At 63.0% G+C, this 18,078-nt stretch overlaps 1 protein-coding gene across 7 annotated transcripts; it reads left to right on the top strand.

Moving 5' to 3' along the window:
- The first annotated feature begins 265 nt into the window (after window positions 1-265).
- Window positions 266-16,539, top strand: RRP8 (ribosomal RNA processing 8). 7 transcript variants are annotated; one of them, XR_015705182.1, is made up of 18 exons: window positions 266-527; window positions 612-825; window positions 944-1,385; window positions 1,510-1,639; window positions 2,009-2,115; window positions 2,278-2,374; window positions 5,549-5,719; window positions 8,889-9,194; window positions 10,459-10,541; window positions 10,969-11,107; window positions 11,596-11,730; window positions 11,830-11,953; window positions 12,124-12,260; window positions 13,834-13,947; window positions 14,600-14,781; window positions 15,057-15,282; window positions 15,416-15,539; window positions 15,622-15,793. XR_015705182.1 is itself a non-coding variant. In XM_087759414.1 (18 exons), exons 1-18 carry the CDS (start codon window positions 435-437, stop codon window positions 16,300-16,302), a joined length of 3,135 nt encoding a protein of 1,044 aa, XP_087615540.1. In that variant the 5' UTR covers window positions 269-434; the 3' UTR covers window positions 16,303-16,539. The 7 variants fall into 7 exon arrangements, 5 of the variants coding, with proteins under 5 accessions (XP_087615541.1, XP_087615540.1, XP_087615539.1 ...); XR_015705181.1 differs by having other exon boundaries at window positions 15,651-15,789; XM_087759414.1 differs by lacking the exon at window positions 15,416-15,539 and adding an exon at window positions 16,034-16,539 and having other exon boundaries at window positions 269-527; window positions 5,549-5,674; window positions 15,651-15,861.
- The last annotated feature ends 1,539 nt before the right edge of the window (window positions 16,540-18,078 follow it).

The raw sequence follows: 18,078 nt of genomic DNA, 5'->3' as shown, positions 1-18,078 counted from the left end.
CAGCGGGCAGCGGGCAGCGGCGGGGCCGGGCGGGGCGCACCGGGCGGGGGGCACCGGGCGGGGGCGGGGCGCACCGGGCGGGGGCGGGGCGGACGGGGGCGGGGCGCACCGGGCGGGGGGCACCGGGCGGGGGCGGGGCGCACCGGGCGGGGGCGGGGCGGACGGGGGCGGGGCGCACCGAGCGGGGGGCACCGGGCAGGGGCGGGGCGCAGTGGGCGGGGGCGGGGCGGACGGGGGGGCGGGGCGCCCGCGGCACCGCCCCGCGCAGCCAGGCTGCTCAGCCTCCCGGCCGCAGGGGGGCGCTGTTTCCGCGGGTGCTGCCGGGGCCGCTCTGGGCCCTCCGCGCCCGTAGCCCGGCGGGGCGCACGTGGGTAACGGCGGCGGGGCCAGGGCCGCCGTTCCCGTTCCCAGGCAGGCCCCGCGGCCGCCGGGCCATGTTCGTGGAGGAGGAGTGGAACGATGGGGCGGAGGGCCCCACCCGGGCCCGGCCGCGGCCCCGCGGCGCCCCCGAGGGCCCGGTCCGGCCGGTAAGGGCTGCGCGCACGGGGCCGCGGCGGGCCGGGCCCGGTCCCTGGGCGCGGGGGAGGTGACCGGCCCCCTGCCCTCCGCAGGCCCCCGCGGCAGCGGCGGGGAAGCGGCGCCGGCGGCTGCCGGGGCACTACGCGGCCGGGGCCGGCCGGGACGGCGAGCCGGCGCGGAAGCGGCCCGGGGAGCGGAGGCAGGCGGCCGGGCGCCGGGCCGCGGCGGAGGAGGGGCGCCCGGCCGGCCCCGGGGAGCCCCAGGCGGAGCGGCAGCCGCGGCAGAGCGGGCAGCGCCCGGACGGAGGTACGGCCGCTCGGCGGCGGCTCCCGGGGCGCCGGGGCCGGGCCGGGCCTGCGGGGGGGGGGGGGCCCTGGCCGGGAGCCGCCCGCCGCCGCCCTGACTGCGCTCCCGCTGCCCCCAGGCGCCCCGGCTGAGCTGGGGGAGCGGCCGAGCGCGGAGGCCGGGGCGCTGGGGACCGGGGCTGCCTGCGGGGAGCCGGCGCCGAGGCTGAGCCGGCGGCAGGGGAGGAACAAGCAGAAGAACAAGCGGCGCCAGAAGGGCAGGCTCCCGGCGGGACCCGGAGGGGAGCCGGGCGCGGGACTGGGCCCCCCGGAGCCGCCCAGCCGGGAAGCGGCTCCCGCGGGGCGGTCGGCGGCCCTGCGGGCACGGATGGAGGAGCGGCTGCTGGCCGCCCGGTTCCGGTACATCAACCAGCAGCTCTACACCTCCACCAGCCAGGAGGCGGCACGGCTCTTCCAGAGTGACCCTGAGGCCTTCGAAATCTACCACCGCGGCTTCGCCCAGCAAGTGGAGCGCTGGCCGGAGAACCCCGTGCACCGCATCATCCGCTACCTGCGGCGGCGGTGAGCGGGCAGAGTCGGGGGACACTGGAGAGCCGGGCCCAGGGCCGCCCCCGAGCGCGGGGACCCGCTGAGGTGGTGGGGCGAGGGGGAAGGGGTGTTCTGAGCCCCTGCTCCCCCTTCCCAGGCCAGCCTCACTGGTGGTGGCAGATTTTGGGTGCGGTGACTGCAAGATCGCGAGCAGCATCAAGAACAAGGTTCACTCCTTTGACCTGGTACCTCTCAGCCCGCTGGTCACCGTCTGCGACATGGCCAAGGTAGGGGGGGGCGCAGGGAGGGGACAGGGCGAGGGGCGGCGGCACCGCGAGCGCTGCACCCAGCAGGGCGTTGGTGGGGGCTGGCGGGGCGGGCCTGACGCTGCCTGGCAGGTTGGAGGGGCGTGGGTTGGTTGGGGGGCAGGGGCGATTGTGGGGGACAGGAGAGGGTGGTCAGGGATCCCGAGGGTCCTGTGTGCCGGAGGGAGCACACGTCTGTTGGGAAAACCGGGCGCCTCCGTCTGCGGGCTCCTCAGAGCAGATGCTCTGTTGAATCCAAGAGCCCGGGGAGCGGCAAAGCGCAGAAGGGCTGCCCCAGCCCCGTCGCCATCCTCCTCCTCCTGGGGGGGCGTCCCGCTTGCTCTCTGGCAGGTGCCTTTGGCGGCCGAGTCGGTGGACGTTGCGGTGTTCTGCCTGGCGCTGATGGGCACCAACCTGCAGGAGATCCTGGAAGAGGCCAACCGCGTGCTGAAGCAGGGGTAGGCACAGACGTGCGTGCGGGGCTGGCGAGGGCAGGAGGCACCGGGGTGAGCCCGGATCGCGCGGGCTGGGCTTCAGGCGCACGGTGAGGAGCGGAGGCGCTGGGCTGTGCCCCAGGAGGTGCCTGTGCCGCTGCCGCTCAGCGCTGGGGTGTTCCGCAGGGGTATCCTGATGGTGGCCGAGGTGGCCAGCCGCTTTGAGGACATCCGAGCCTTCATGAACAGCATGGCTCAGCTGGGCTTCAAAAGCGTCTCCAAGGTGCGTCCTTGGCTGTGCCCTGTGCTGGGCACTGGGTGCACTGGGAACCAGGGAGCCCCGAGAAAGAGCCCACCGGCTCCGGCAGCAGGGCAGGGCAGCGCCGCTCAGCCTGGTGCTGGTGGGGAGCAGGCCTGGGGGTGGTGACAGCATGTGGGCGTTTGGGGGACCCGGGGTCCCCGGGGGTTGTGGTGCTGGGGTCTGGGAGGAGGTCTGGGGGACCTGGGGCCTGTGGGGGTGGTGGTGCTGGGGCCTGGGGGACCTGGGGCACACCTGGGGTCTGGGATGGGGTATGGGGGCCTTGGGGCACACAGGGGCTGTGGTGCTGGGGTGTGGGGGACCTGGGGCACACGGGGACTGTGGTGCTGGGGTCTGAGATGGGGTATGGGGGACCTGGGGCACACGGGGGCTGTGGTGCTGGGGTCTGGGCCAGGGCCTGGGGGTAGGAGGGTCCAGGGCATGCAGAGGTTGGGGTGCTGGGGCCTGGGGTGGGGTACGGGGGACCTGGGGCACACGGGGGCTGTGGTGCTGGGGCCTGGGATGGGGGAGCCAGGGCACACTGGGGACGTGGCGCGGGGCCTGCGGGAGGCGGTGTTGGAGCCCGGGAGCGGGCTGGGGGTCCCGGGGCCCGCGGGGGTGCGGTGTGGGGTGCGGAGGGCAGCTGGGGGTCCCGGGGCCCGCGGTGGGGGTGGGCGGGGACGGGGTTTGGGGGGGCCCGGGCGCTGAGGCGGCTCTGCCCCAGGACCTCTCCAGCGCCTTCTTCCACCTCCTGGAGTTCGCCAAGACCGGGCCCCCCCGCCGCCGCCCGGCGCCCGGCCTGCGCCTGCGGCCCTGCCTCTACAAGCGCCGCTGAGGGCGGGGCGGGGCCCCGGGGGGGGGCGGGGCCACACGGGCCGGCCCCGCCCCGCGCATGCGCAGTGCCCAATAAAAGCGCCGGTTTCTGCAGCCTCGGCCTCCCGGGGGCGCGGTGGGCGGGGCCTGGGGGCGCCTGCGCAGTGCGGGCGGGGCCTGCGCGGCGGCGGCGGCGGCGGCAGCGGCGGCGTTTCCTGCCGGGGGATGTCGGGGCCGGGCGGGCCGGGCCCCGGCGGGGGGAAGCTGGACATCAACCGCGCCGGCGTGGCCGAGCTGGAGGGAGCGCTCAGCGGCATCGGCCGCCGCCGCGCCCGCGGCATCGTGCGGAAGAGAGAGGTGCGGGGGGGGGGAAGCGGCCCGGTGCCGTGGCGGGGCCTGCGGGGGCGGCCGTGCGGGGCGGGGGGGGGGGGGGCGGGCCTCGGCCGCGGAGCCGGGGCAGGAGGTGCCAGTCCCGGGAGCCGCGGGGCGGCTGTGACCGGCGGCGTGAAGGCCGGGACAGCAGCGCCGGTGTTCCTCGGTTTCGGCAGCCGCGCCCGGGGCGGGCCTTACCGGGGCCGTCCGCGGGCCTTACCGGGGCCGTCCGCGGGCCTTACCGGGGCCGGGGCCGCCTCTGGGCGCAGCGGCGGGGCCGGCGCTCGGCTGCGGCCGGAGAGGGCCCGAGGGAGGCCTCTGTCCGCACGGTAGGCCCGGGGCCCCGGCTGCGGCGGCCGGCGGGGAGCGGGGGCCGGGCAGCCTCCGCGGGGAGAGCGGTTGCCGTCTGCAGGCTGGCCCGCCCGGCTCTGCGGGCCTCTCGCCCCTGGGACTGGGGGCAGAGCCTTGGGGCTGCTGGCAGATGACGATGCGTGCTAAGAGCTGAAAAAAATGAGTTCCTGGGTGGAACGGGCAGGAGCAGGGAGGGGTGGAAGCCCGACTGGTGCGGTCACGACGGGCTGGAAATGCTGTCGCTCCCCCCTGATTGACTGTTTAGCTCTGTCATTTGGAAATGACAGAGCAGGAGAAAAGCCTGCCTGGGGTAGTCACTGACGGGATGACTGAGCTGCCAGTGTGACACAGCCACGAAAAAGGTAAGCGTGATCTTAGGCTGCATCTGCCATGGCACTTTTGGCAGAGACAGGAGGATTAATGCCACCTTTTTGCCATGAACACTATGAAGAACGGGCGAGGTCATGGCTGGAACGTGGCATCGGTGTTGAAGCAGGCAGAGGAGCGAGGTAGGAGAGATCAGGTGAAGGGGAGGCTGGCTTGACAAGGCTAGACTAGAAGAGCTTGGCTTTTTTGGGCCTGGAAAAGAGGCTGAGAGGGGCAGGGTCACTAGCTATAAATACAGCAGGAATGTAAACACTGTGGAGGCGGAAGAGCAAGAGCCATTTAAACAGAAGAATAGTGGTATGAGAACAGGTGAGGACAGATTTACAGAAATGGGGTTCATCATTGGAGCTGTGCTTTTGGGTAAAACCGTTCATAAGGGAGAAGCAGCAGAAGTGCCTTAAAATGATGCACGACAAATCTGAAAGGATGCTCAGAGCCTTGTCTTGGCCCTGATGTCTGTGTTAGCCGGAAAGGGTGGATGCTGTCCACCCTGGGACCCTGCCCCCTTGGTAACAGCCAGGCCAGCCCTGTTGGGTTTAGGCTCTTCAGGCTCGTGGCAGGAGCTGCTTGGAGGCCGTGCAGGGCATAGGTACGATGGGTGGTAGCCCATGGTTGTGAGAGCAGGGCTGAGCGGTGCTGGAGCTGGTGTTTGGCAGGATGGTGAGTGCCTTGCATACAGATGTGCGTGTGTGTGTCTGCGTGTGCCTTGCAGGAGGCAGGGGCTGTTTCCATTCCCTGGAGCTGCAGACAAGGGAGACTGACTGTGTGGGCCAGGGAATGCTCCCAGTCCTGGGGCTAGTCAGCTGGAAGGCACAATTCCCCTTTCCGAGCTTCCAGCCTTTGCTTTTGGGCTGCTACTCCCCTTGTTACTGGTAACTGTGGTGCTGTTGCCTGTTCCTTGCAGGCATTGTAGTTGTTGCTCAGGGCAAGGAAAGTCTGTGGAAGCGGGAGGGATTACACGGGAAGGGCTGTTTTGGGCAGAATGCATCCCCTATCTTCGATGGGAGCAGCAGCGAGGACTTGCAGTACAAAGGTATTGCCCTGCTGTGGCACCCCGACCCTCTTTCCCCGAAGGCCTAAAGGGAGCTGGTGGTTGTAAGTGAGATGCAAGCTGGTAGGTCTGGACCGGCCAGGAAAGAGAGCCTGTCTGAGGAGGGTGCGAGTAAGCTTGGTCCTGCTTTGAGGCTGGTCCTGGGTTTCTCAGCTCCATATCGAATCTTGCTTCTCTTCTTGCAGGAACTGAAGGGCTTCAACTCGCTCGATGATCTTCTCCATGTCAAAGGCATCACCACCCGCATCTTGGAGCTGAACAGTCAGCGGATGACTTGCAGGAGGAGGCCAAGCAGTGAGGAATCTGTGAGGGTGAGCCCTGGTCTGCAGGGGGACAGTAAAGCTCCCGTGCCTCAGGTAGGAAAAGAAAAGTAGGGTTCCCCTGCCTACCTGGTCTGGAGGTGATACTCCCTCCAGCAGTGCAGGAACTGGGGAGGGGGATCTCGCGCTGGGAGAGGTGGTAGCTGGTAGAGGGACAGAGGAGGTTTATGGGGGAGGAGACATACCTGCTTTGGGCACTGGAACAGGGTGGCCCAAGGAACGCTGCGCCCTTTCAAACAGCCAAGCAGGCTCTCCGCAAACCCTGTAAGGTGGTGGCTTGCTACGGGGAGGCTGACATACTCTGGGCCCAGCTGGCTTTGTGGTGTCCTGACGGAGGCTGCAGTGGCCCCCTGAGCCTTGCCGGGAGCTGCTTTGGCCGCTGTGAAGCATCTGTCCCAGTGTCCCTGATAGAAACAATGCTCTGACCCCAGAGGACATCGTGGCTTCCTGCTGCCTCCCCTGCCCCAGAGCAGCTAGCCATCTGTAGGTCTGCTGCAGACAGTTCTTAAGTTCCACTAATTGTTCATCGCTGGAGGCCAGAACTGGGTGTGGAGAGAGAATTCCCCTGACCGACAGCTGAGGAGGCCAGAGTCCATGTCTCTTGCCAAGCTCTCTGCCCTGTCGTCCGCCGTGTCTGCAGAGAGCAGCAGCCGGGGCGCTGCCCACTTGGGCTGGCACGCACCCAGCTTGGCTCTGGGGACTTCTTCAGGAGTGCATCTTCCTGCAGGGCTGTCTGCGGGGCTGAGGAAATTCACTCGCCTAAGAGCAGCTCTGCCCTGCCAAGCTCTCGAGCGCGCTGTGCGGGCAGGGGAGGATGGTTGTTGGAAGGTGTTTTACTGTCTGGGAGAGGTCAGCAACTGTTCTGCCCCTGTGCTGCCCCAGGAGCTTCGTCCCAAGGTTTGTGATCATCCGAGACCTAGATGTGACCCCCAGCTCTAGATGCCAGAGGAATCTTGAGAAGCCTGGGTTCAGCACTCCCTCCTGAAAAGGTGTGTCCAGACGGGCTGTTGTGTCCTGCCCTCTCCTCTGGTCACTGCCTCTCTGCCCGAGAGCCCAGCCCTGTTCCAAGCCTGCTGCCAAACAGGGTCTGGTCTAACTGGGGTGTGAAGAAATGACCCATCTGCCCCTGCTCTGGGGAATCTGTCCAGGGCTAGGCGCTCAGGCAGATGTGCACTGAGGCCTAGTTTCTGAATGTAAATAAACCCAGCCCTAACTGCAATAAACGTTGCAGTGCTTGGTAGGAGCCCTATAAAGCAGCAGGATTTTTCTTTCCCCAGGTGTATTTTTGTGTTGTCACCGAATCACCTTTCCATTTCTTTTCTTCTCCTACAAAATACTTTCTCCAGTTCTTGAATCATTTGGGGGAGGAGACTGAGCAACATCTTCAAGTTTTAAGCATTCTGTTTAAAAACGTGGGTTGGGCATTGCAGGACTCGAGTGTACAGGGCAGCATAGGGGGTAGTACTGCTTTCCTGCTTGTGCTTCTTCCCTGTTCGGATTTTTGAGCCTGAAGCTGGTGCTGATTGCGACCCCTCAACCCTTTTCAGTGATTGCTTTACAGGAGGCGCAGTCCCTGGTGCCTAGCTGGCCCTGCTCTCCCTGTCTTTAGATGGAGAACATTGCCTCTGGGTGTACTGAAATGCATTTGGTTTGAGTGAGCCCGGCTTACCAAGCGATGCAGATCACACCCTGTGACTGTCCTGTCCCTGCTACCTACCCAAGTGTCAGTCTTAAAATGTGACCAGAAAAGATGTTATCTACTTCCATATTATGAATAAAACAAATATTGACTACTGTGGTTTTCCACACACACCCCTTTAGGGGTTTGCACTAGGCCCGTCAGCAGAAAATGTGAGGTTTCCCATTAACAGGTCCGTTTTGAGATCTGTTCGCTGGCTCTTTCCTGACCTGAGCCATCTCATCCAACAACCCACTGGAGGCTGTGGCGTGCCAGTGTTTTCATCAGGGGCCTGTGCCCTGGTCAGATGCTTAGAAGCGTATGAGTACGTCTCCTCGATGTGATTTATGTAATTGCTTTTTTTAACCAAATGTAACGCTTCAAGGAATAAACTCAACTTTATTTGAAAAGACCTATTTTTATAAAGTCTCATCAGCTGGTACAAAACATGTCCCTGTCATTTATCTTTTACTTGTTGAATCCTGCACTGGCCTCTCTATTGCCATTTGTCAGGCTATATAAAGAAAGACTCGTTTTTCTCCTGCTTTCGTCAGTTTTGGCACAACTTTCGCACTCTCCTGGTCTTTGCAGTTTCTCCTGTATTCCAAGATTTACCAAAAATAATTGCCGTGGGCCAGTGATCTCCTGTACTACTCCCTAGGACTCTTAGGTGCAAATTATCCTGGGCTGCTGATTGAGGTGTTTTATTGGTGTATTGGAAAACAGTTCCTCATTCCCGTGTGATACAGGCGTGGTGTTCTGCTTCCTCCAAGTAATTAATGAATGCTTCTGCTTTTTCTTTTTTTTTTGTGGTGGTGTTCACAGTGCTGCTTTCTTTGGGGAGGAAGGCTGCAGGTGGCATTAGATGGGCACAGAGTACTCGTGACCTCTCCAGTGATCGTTGCTCCTGGTCAGATTGGCTGGAGGGCGAGGGGACCTCTGCGCCCTGCTGAAGGCTGAAATGCCTCCTTTCTGCTGCCAGGGTCCTGCCGGGGCATGGCAGCCCACATGTGCAGCAGCTCCGCTCCCTGCTTTGACAAACGAAGGGCAGAGGGCTGTTCCCAGCTGCGGGCAGGGAGATGGCTTGCTGTGCAGAGGTGGAGCTGGTGCTAGCGGCTTTGGTGGTGTTCAGCACCCCTGATGCTCCTGCAGCGTTTGTGTTTTCTGCTCGGTTTCAGAGTTGTTGGCTGCCGCGTAATTTGGCCACGTTGCAGCTGTGCTTCCCTGTGGGGCTGGGAGGTGGCCCGTCTCCAGGTCATGCTTGGCCGTAGCTGAAAGGCTACTGCCCCTGCCCCGTGACCCCAGAGAGCACCTTAGCTCAGTAGTCTGCTCCCCTCTTCCCATCTTTGGCTCTGCTTAGCTCATCACCCCCTCTTTCCTGCTGCAGAGGGAAGCCCTTGTACTCCTGTGGCCATTGCTCTGACTGGCAGCGCCCTCAGCGCCCCAGCATGTCCCCCAGGGCACCCTGAGAGCTGGGGCGCAGAGCTGCAACAGACAGGCCTGACCCTGCCTCTCCCTGTATTGTAGGTGGTGGCTGAGGAGGAGGATGTTTCGGGCCCCTGGGAGCCAGAGCGCTCTGGGAAAGGGAGCCCAGGGGCAGGACCCGAGGCTGATGGCTCCAGTGGGCGAGGGGCACAGGAGCCAGTCAGCTCCACAGTCTGTGGGGAGCAGGAGGAGGAGGAGGAGGAGGAAGAAGAGGAAGAGGGGAGCTGCTACAGCGAGGAAGGGGAGGATGGCAGCAACGTCTACTTCTATTACACCATTGGAGAGCGCTGGATAGACTACCTGCAGCGGACAGAGGATGGTGGCCTCCTCCGTCACGTGCGGCCCAAGGTAACCCTGCTGGGAGCGTGGCCCCAGGCAAGGGCTTTGCCCCAAAGAGTGCTGCTGCCCATGTGGTTGGTGGCTCCCCGGCGGGAGCTGACGCTGGCACGTTGCCTGTGGTCCCATCCTCGTAGCTGGTGGCCTCAGAGCCTACGGGCACCCACTGCTTACCATGGCGGTGGTGGCAGCGTGGGCAGTGGGCTGCCATAGCCCTTCAAGCTGCTGCTCCATGGGGCGTGTGTCTGGTTGTCACTGCTGCTGCAGACCCCCAGGACACGCCGGGGTGCTGTGGGCCAGCCAGGGAGCTCGGGGCTGTCAGCTGGGTGCTGGCTGGGCTGGGAGCTCCTCGGTGCAGAGGGTGCTCGGCAGTCGTCGTCGGCCTGCCTGGCTGTTAGGGCCGGGGGAAGGAGGCACCGTCCCAGTCTGTCCGAGTGCTGCTGGCAGTCCCCAGCCGTGCCCGTCCCCAGTGGAGCCACCCTGCTCTGCGGTCCCTGTGTTGTAGTGCAGAGCCTGAATTGGGGCAGCAGGACTCTGCTGGGGGGTCAGGCAAAGGCCTCGGGAAGATTTCCGCGGGATGCGGGCACTGTGGTGAGAAGCCCTGGCCAGCCCTGAGCGCAGGGCTGCAGCTGGTGCCCAGCTCAGTTACTGGAGGCAAAGAGCCCCCAGCTCCTACCTGGGTTGGGGGAGCCCCGTGCTCACCTTCTGGTGGCTACCAGCACTGTCTGGTGGCCACCCCGCTCTCCCCACATTTCCTGTTAACCCTGCGCCTCTCGTACGGAGTTAGAAGGATGTACGTTCCCTTTGATGCAACTATGTCAGGGTACAGTCTGCTACACGCCCCAGCACAGCTCTCCCTGGAGCTGTCAAGCGTAGTGGGGCGTGCTGAGCAGCTCTCAGGCCCAGCTGTAGGGCTGGTCTGCCAGGAGGCTTCGGCATGCCGAGTTCCCTGCTCGGGCTGCAGGTCTGCCTGCTCCGTGTTGAACTGTGCCGAGAGAAGGGCCAAGCCCTGTTTTTGTCCCTGTGCAGCTGTTTCGCTGACTTTTCCCCATCAGAGAAGGACCAAGTTCCATTTCTCCCACAGAAGTTAACTGTTCTGCCAGCTCTAGAGCTCAGGTGGCCTTCAGCTTCCCTCTGCGGGTCCCCAGCGTGAGCGTGGACTCAGAAGACTTACTAGGCTGGGTCTCCTACTCTGTCACCTTTGGCAGAAAATCAGCGACCCAGAATGTGCAGAGGGCTCTGCTCCAGCCTGCTTTAACTTGCCTTCTCCTTGCAGATGAAGCGGAAGTCGGAGAACGGCCTGGATGGCAGGGCCCTTTCCCCTGGTAAAAAGCTGTGCAAGGGCTCTGAGTACAGCAGGTGAGTACTCTGCCTGCTGAGCAACAAGTTGACCTGGGGGGTGGGAAGACCTCCTCCTCCCAGTCCCATCCCTCAGTCGTCTAGGTGTCCTGCTGAGGTTGTGGAGTCTCCATCCTTGGAGAGATACAAAAGCCATCTGGGTGGTCCTGCTTGGACAAGCAGGGGGTTGGACCAGACAACCTCTGGAGGTGCCTCCAGCCTCAACGAGTCCGTGATTCTGTCATTGGGTAGAGCAGGCTGGGCTGAGGGGACTGCCTGTGTAGCTGTGGTCCTGGCGGAAGTGAGGGGGAAGGGGGTTAGCTTGGCGGGAGGCTCATAGCTAGTGGTTTACGGGGACCTCTGTTCTGAGAACTGTTTGCATGGTGTGGCCCAGAGTAGCATTGGCACGTCTCACCTTTGCTGTGGTCTCTCCCCGGCTGCGGTCCAGGACTCTGGGTCCCTGTATGCCCAGTCCCACCACCACCTTTGGGGACCTGCGCAATGCCAAAGCAGGCCAGGCACGGCGCCGCCGCATCCCCTCGGTCGCCCCTCCTCCCGAGCTGCAGGACTGGCTCCGCACCTTCCAGGTAGGCTCGGGAGCCTTGCCAAAGGGCTCACCTCGGCGGGCACCGAGGAGCTTTAGGTTTGACGGGCAAGCAGGAGGGCAGCCAAGCCCTAGGGAGTCTGTCTGCCTGAAACCCACCACAGGCAGGGGATTGGGTCCCACGGTGGATTTTTAGTGAGTTTTTGCCTCAGGTAAAGGAGCAAGAAGTGGTGTTAGCCCCTCACTTGCTCCCCTTTGTCCTGGAGCGCTGTTGCTTTGTCCGCCATCGCTCAGCACCTGTGCTCCATCTTATGCGACTCATGGAGCTCCCAACCCCGTCTCTGTGGCTCCTCTACCTTGGGATCTAGGCAGCAGAGCCCTGGCCTGCTCTCGAGGCCTGGCTAGCCTGTCTTGCCCATGCTGGTGTCCCTGCTAGGGTTGAGGGGGGGCATAGGCACTGCACAGAGCCACGGGGAGCCTGTGAGGGCCTGCCGCGTGTGCAGGCGTCGTGACTGATGTCCGTGTCCTCAGCGCTGGAGTGGCCCAGAGAAGCTGCTTGCTCTGGATGAGCTCATTGATCGCTGCGAGCCCTCCCAAATCAAGTACATGATGCAGGTCATTGAACCCCAGTTCCAGAGAGACTTCATTTCCCTGCTGCCCAAGGAGGTGAGTTGAGGCAGGGGACGGGCTTGCCCTGGGGCTGGGCACCAGTTACCAGCCATGGGAGCCCACTGTGCCCTTCTGACTCGGCTTCCACTCCTGCAGCTGGCACTCTATGTTCTCTCATTCCTGGAGCCTCGGGACCTGCTCCGTGCTGCCCAGACCTGTCGCTACTGGAGGGTCTTGGCTGAAGATAACCTGCTTTGGAGAGAGAAATGCCGCGAAGAAGGTAAAGACCCCTCCTCCGTATGGCATGTGGCACGTTGTGGCTGGGATCTGCAGTGGGGTAGCCCACAGCTCCCGCTGATGTGCGTCATCTTACCTCCCCAGTCGGGTGAGGGCACGGTGAGTGTACGGTGAGCGTACTGTGAGGCATCCCACTGTGTTTTCCTCCTGCAGGCATTGAGGAGCCCTTGAACCTGCGGAAGCGACGCCTGCTGAGCCCTGGATTCATGTACAGCCCCTGGAAATTTGCCTTCATGCGGCAGCACAAGATCGACATGAACTGGCGCAGCGGGGAGCTTAAAGCCCCCAAGGTGGGTACTTTCAGGAGTCCTTGCTGAGACCCAGACTCTAGAGCTTTGACGTATAGGAAGCTGGTACAGGAAGGAAGTAGTAGAGAAATATCCATGACCAATAGGATGAGAATGACACTAAGAATTTTAAAAGTGCCTCGGGAAAAGATTCACGAGTCTGGCCTATCTTCAGGAGGCACAGGCCAGAGGCATTCACCTGGAAATATTTGAATGTAAAGGTCCTTGAAGCTGTGGGTCCTGCCAGCTCCCTGCAGCTCCTGTCCCTGCCTGCAGAGAGCAGATCCACAGCGCAGCTTGCTGGGAGCTTTCCCGTGTGCTCTGGCTGGCGGCACAGCTGATGGCGGGGATTGCCGTAGTGGGTGGCACAGGGCCGCAGCTCTGCCAGCAGAAAAAGGGTCACCCTGCACCGCGGAGAAGGGGGTTTCCATGCCTTCAGCCCTTCTCTGAGCACCTGCGGCAGGGCTGAAGCCAGCCTTGGCATCCAGGGAGCGGTACAGCCCCGCTGGGGCTCAGCCAAGCCTTGTCCCTGGCCCAGGGCTCCAGAGCCCTTGGCCGTTCCCTCCGTGCCGAGGTCCCTGCCTGCCCCTCGTCCCTGCCCGGGAGGCAGGGAGAGCAGAGCCCCGGCCCCCCCCCCTCTCTCGGCTAACCGTCTCAGTCCTGCTGCTCTCCACCTCCGGAGACTTTTTCCGGGCCCCCGGTGTTGCCAGCCCCTTCTCCAAGCCCCTGCGGCACCTGAGGTGAGCAGCAGCGCTCTGCACGGCGCCGGCACTGCAGGGACTGCACCGCCAGCAGCAAACGGGCACCAGGCAGCCCTTTCCTGAGCCCCCCAACACCCTGGTCTCTGCACCCCTCGTGAGCGGAGCACGCCAGGGTGCTGCCCGCAGGGACGTCCTCCCTGTACCTTGCCCTGGCTGAGGGGAAGTTCAATACGTGCCCTGCAAAGGGTGGCTCTGGGCTTGTTTTCACACCGAGCTGCCGCCTGCCCTCATGCTGCCCCTCCCTGTGGCTTGGCCAGGTCTGTCTGACATGCCTCCCTATTCCCTGGGTCCTGCCTAACCTGCCTGGTCTCTGCCCGCCTGCAGGTGTTGCCTGGTTGTTGGCCGCCTTTGCTGCCCTCTTTCCACATCACCGTGGTGGGGAGGTGGCAGCTGGTGCACAGCTGTTTGTGCACTGCCTGCCTTCCGCTGTGTGGGAAATGGAGCTGGTGGTCCTAAATGTGCTCTGGCTGATGGCCACCAGTTTTTGATCTGGGACAGAATGTCAGCTCTGAGCTCGATAACTTGTGCGGCCTTAATAGCCCTAAGGGTCCGTCCGTGTTTTGGAGTCCCCGAGTAGCCCACTGTCCCCCAGCAGTAGCTGCCAGATGTCCCCCGGCTCCTGCCGTAGCTGCTGCCCTGCAGAGAAGCAGCAGGGGGGTGGCAGGCATCACAGGGACCCGTCTGTTGTTCCTTCCCTCAGTGCCTACTGCTTCCCCACCGTGCTCAGAGGCTGCTCTTGAGGCCTGAGGTTCTGCTGGCTCCGGGGCTCTGAGCTGCCCTCGCCTCCTTCCTTGCTCATGTTGTTCTCCGTGCAGGTGCTGAAGGGACACGATGACCATGTCATTACCTGCCTGCAGTTCTGTGGCAACCGGATAGTCAGTGGCTCGGATGACAACACGCTCAAAGTGTGGTCAGCTGTCACTGGGGAGGTGAGCTGTTGTCCGTGGTCGCGTCATAGGGCTGCTCCGCTGGCACGTGAGAGTCACGCTGATCCTCTGCCTTGCTGCAGGATGGGTGGAGGTGTGAGAGGCATAGTGGCCTTTTAGGTGGGTTTATCTTGTCTCTGGCAAAGTGTAGCTGGGGAGAAGATTTGATAGATCCTGCGGCTGCAGGAGCAGTGGGAAGAGCGGTCTTAAGCTCCAAGTCTGTTGGTGCAGTAGCAAGTGAGCAAGAGTTGGCCACACAGGTGTTTTCACTGGTGGTCAGTAAGTGTGGACCACCCTCCTGGAGATCCAGGAAGGGCAAGGAACTCGACTGGATTTAGAATAGCAAGTGATCATTGTCACGGAGAGGACGCTGTGGTGGGGGCCTGAGTCTGTCTGCAGGGAGGTGGATTGCTGACCCGAGAAGCCTTACCGATCCCTTGCCTGGAGGAAGCCCTATGCTTTGCTTTTCCTTTTTGCTGTGGTGTTCAGTCTTTCCCAAACCAGTGTCTCACATAGAATCATAGAATGGTTTGGGTTGGAAGGACCTTAAAGATCATCTGGTTCCCACCCCCTGCCATGGGCAGGGACACCTTCCACCAGACCAGGTTGCTCAAAGCCCCATCCAGCCCAACCCTGAACATCTTGTTCTTTGCAGTGTGTGCAGACACTGGTTGGCCACACAGGGGGTGTGTGGTCTTCCCAGATGAGGGACAGCATCGTCATCAGCGGCTCCACGGACCGGACACTCAAAGTGTGGAATGCAGACACAGGCGAATGCGTGCACACGCTGTATGGGCACACGTCCACAGTGCGCTGCATGCACTTGCATGGGAACAGGTACGGGCGTGATGGTGTTCAGGGCCTGGTCTGGAATGGGGCAGGTGGGGGTGTAGAAGCACTAGGGGCCTGGGCCAGTCTGTGGGGTGGGATACAGGGCAGGCGAAAGCGCAGAGGTGGTCAGGGTTTGGGCTGAAAGATGCTGTGTGGGAAGAGGTATCCCTGGGGAGGAGAAGCTGGGGCTACTCCTCGGGGAAGCTCATGTGTCCGAGGTTATCCCAGCTGGGCAAGGTCCAGAGTCAGCAGTCGGGCTCCAAGTGCACCCTTGCCCACAGGGTTGTGAGTGGCTCGCGGGACGCCACTCTGCGCCTCTGGGACATCGAGACTGGGCAATGCCTGCACGTGCTGATGGGGCACGTGGCTGCCGTGCGCTGTGTGCAGTATGACGGGCACAAGGTGGTGAGCGGTGCGTACGACTACACGGTGAAAGTGTGGGACCCCGAGAGCGAGAGCTGCACTCACACACTGCAGGGACACACGAACCGCGTCTACTCCTTGCAGGTAATACCCTGGCTCCCCCTCCCGCTCATGTGCTGCAGGGACATGAGCCATGCCTGTTTCGGCAAGTAAGAGGCTGTCTCTCCACCCCGTGCATGTGCTGCAGGGACACACAGGCCATGTCTGTTCCCTGCAGGTGAGACACTCTGCCCCTCCACCCTGACCCCCACACACGCATGCACTGCGGGAACACACACCCCGTCTCTGTTTCCTGGAGGGAAGACACTGCCAAACACTCATGCACCCCGATTAGCCAAAGGGTACGTGAGCACATCGCTTAATCTGCCGTGCCCCGAGCCTCTGACACCAGACTGCGAAGAACACTCCTCCCTTTCTGGGCAGGCCGTGCTGATCTGTGTCTCTCTGGGCAGTTTGACGGGACACACATCGTGAGCGGCTCTCTGGACACGTCAATTCGAGTGTGGGATGTAGAGAGTGGAAACTGCCTACACACCCTCATGGGGCACCAGTCGCTCACGAGCGGCATGGAGTTACGTGACAACATCCTTGTATCGGGCAATGCTGACTCCACAGTCAAGATCTGGGACATCAAGACGGGCCAGTGCCTGCAGACACTGCAGGGTGAGTGCAGGCGGATGGAACAGCTCCCCGCACCAGGGGTGTTGGAGAGGGGTCGCGTTGCTCCTCGCTGCCAGACGCGGCAGGGGCAGGGCAGATGTTGCCCAGCAGCGGGTGCTTCTGAAGAGCCTGGGGTTGGGAGCACAGGAGGACTAACAGAACCCTCTGCTTCCAGGGCCCAGCAAGCACCAGAGTGCCGTGACCTGCCTACAGTTCAGCTCCAAGTTCGTGGTGACCAGCTCAGATGATGGTACCGTCAAGCTCTGGGACCTCAAGACGGGCGAGTTTGTGCGCAACCTGGTTGCACTGGAGAGCGGGGGCAGCGGGGGCGTAGTGTGGCGCATCCGCGCCTCCAACACCAAGCTCGTGTGTGCGGTGGGCAGCCGCAATGGCACAGAGGAGACCAAGCTGCTGGTGCTGGACTTTGATGTGGACCTGAAATGAACCTGGCCAGTCCAGGCTGGGATGGAGGATCCCGCGGGCTGGGTGTAGCAGCTGGTCTTGGTGGGGCTGGCCCCAGAGCGGCTGCTGGTCCCCTGCGGGCTGTAAATACTGTTTGCAGCTGTCTGGGCCTTATTTATATATGTGTGAACTCCCTGTGGGGAGCCTGCGCCCGGCTAGGGCATTGTACAGAGGAAGCAGCATGTTTTGTACACACTAATATATCGATTTATTTCTGTACCTGGGGCCTTCTTCTCCACCCCTGCTGTTCCCTGGGCCCGCCCTTCCTGGAGTTTGTCTCTACTGGGGGAGCAGCTGGTGGCTGCAGCCCATCCCGTTTGATTCCAGGCAGAAGCAGGGAGGGTACAGGCTTTCCTTAGAGCCGCTGACCTCGGAGACGAGCTCTGTCTTCCTGCACACACGTGCCCTTGACTGGTGGAGTACCCTCTGCCTGGAGACCCGTAGTCTGTGGACTCCAGCTTCTTTATTTTGGGCACGGTAGCGGGCTGGCAATGTGCACGAGGTGCTGAGCACGCAGCATTGGGGAGATTTTGCAGGGCAATACGATAGGTAGCACAGCCTGATAGCTAGCCAGCTCACGAAGCTGTCCTAGGAAGAGGTAGCCCCAATATTGTGCCTGAGAGGGAGCAGTGCTGTGAGCAGATACCGTTTTTTCTTCTGCGCTGCTCTGATCCAGCCAGAGGCGAGCAGGCAGGGCTGGGCAGAGCGAGAGGTGGTGCAGCAGGCAGCAACCGGCTGGGCAGCACCTGGAAGCGGACTGGAGGGAGACGAGACAGGGCCTGAGCTCTGCTGCAGCGGGAGGTGTGGCCGTGGTGGGGAGGGTAGCGCTGCCTGCTGGTGCCGGCCCAGCTCTTGTGATCTGCCAGGGCTGCCTGCTGGGGCAGCGCCAGCGGGAGGTGGCATGGGTGCTGGAAGGCAGAGAGGTGGGAAGGCAGCCCGGGCTCCCCTGCCATCGCACCCAGGTAGGCGCACAGCAGCTGGAGCGTTTCCAGCCGCTTCCCTGGGACGCGCGGCCCTACGGCGTACAGCGCAGCCACAGCCGTGGCAGGCATCCTTGCTCCTTGCTGCAGTGCTCGCAGAGCAGCAGGGTGACCGGCAGGCCCCCCTCCCTTCAGGCCGTCTTGCAGACAGCTGAGGACCTTTTCCACTTGGTGCAGTGGAGCCGGGAAACCTGCGCGTTCCTCCAGCAAGCTGATGTGAGGGTCGGGGCTTGGGCCAAGATTGTCCATGTGGGAGATGGCTTCTGCCTCCTGTCCTTGTGTCTGTAGGTCCTGCTGCAGCCCCGATAGCAGCGCAAGGCTGCGTTTGGCTAGAAGCCTCGGGGCTGCTTGCTGGCTGACCAGGGGCCGGCCGGGCTGCCAGGCGTGCTGGGAATGGAGGAGATGGGAGAGTGTGGTGCAGCTCTGGGCTGCCAGTGGCTCTTCCTGCAAGCCCTGGGCCGCTCTGGAGGAGGGCAGCTCTGCTGGGCTGCGGAGCTGCTGGATGCACATCTGGACCTCTGAAGCCACCTCATCCTCGGGCAGACCCGAGGATGACCACAGGCAGGGCCTGTGTCTTCCCTCCAGCCTGCGGAGATGGCTCGCTGTCGCTGCCGTGAAGGGCCGTTGGCGTGGATGTTTTCCCAGCCTTCCCGTTGCCCAGGTACACGTGCTGCCCAGCTTCCCTAGGTCGGTGTTTGTTCTTGCCCATGTGGAGGCAGCCCTGGAGAGGGACAAGGAGGCTGCGGGATTCAGAGAGGAGCTGGACTGCAGTGTCCAG

The sequence above is a fragment of the Nipponia nippon genome, unplaced genomic scaffold, assembly GCF_047370975.1.
Source record: "Nipponia nippon isolate SJK-2023a ecotype South Korea unplaced genomic scaffold, ASM4737097v1 scaffold_2, whole genome shotgun sequence".
Taxonomy (NCBI): Eukaryota; Metazoa; Chordata; class Aves; order Pelecaniformes; family Threskiornithidae; genus Nipponia; species Nipponia nippon.
This window is presented reverse-complemented; position numbering and strand designations above follow the sequence as displayed.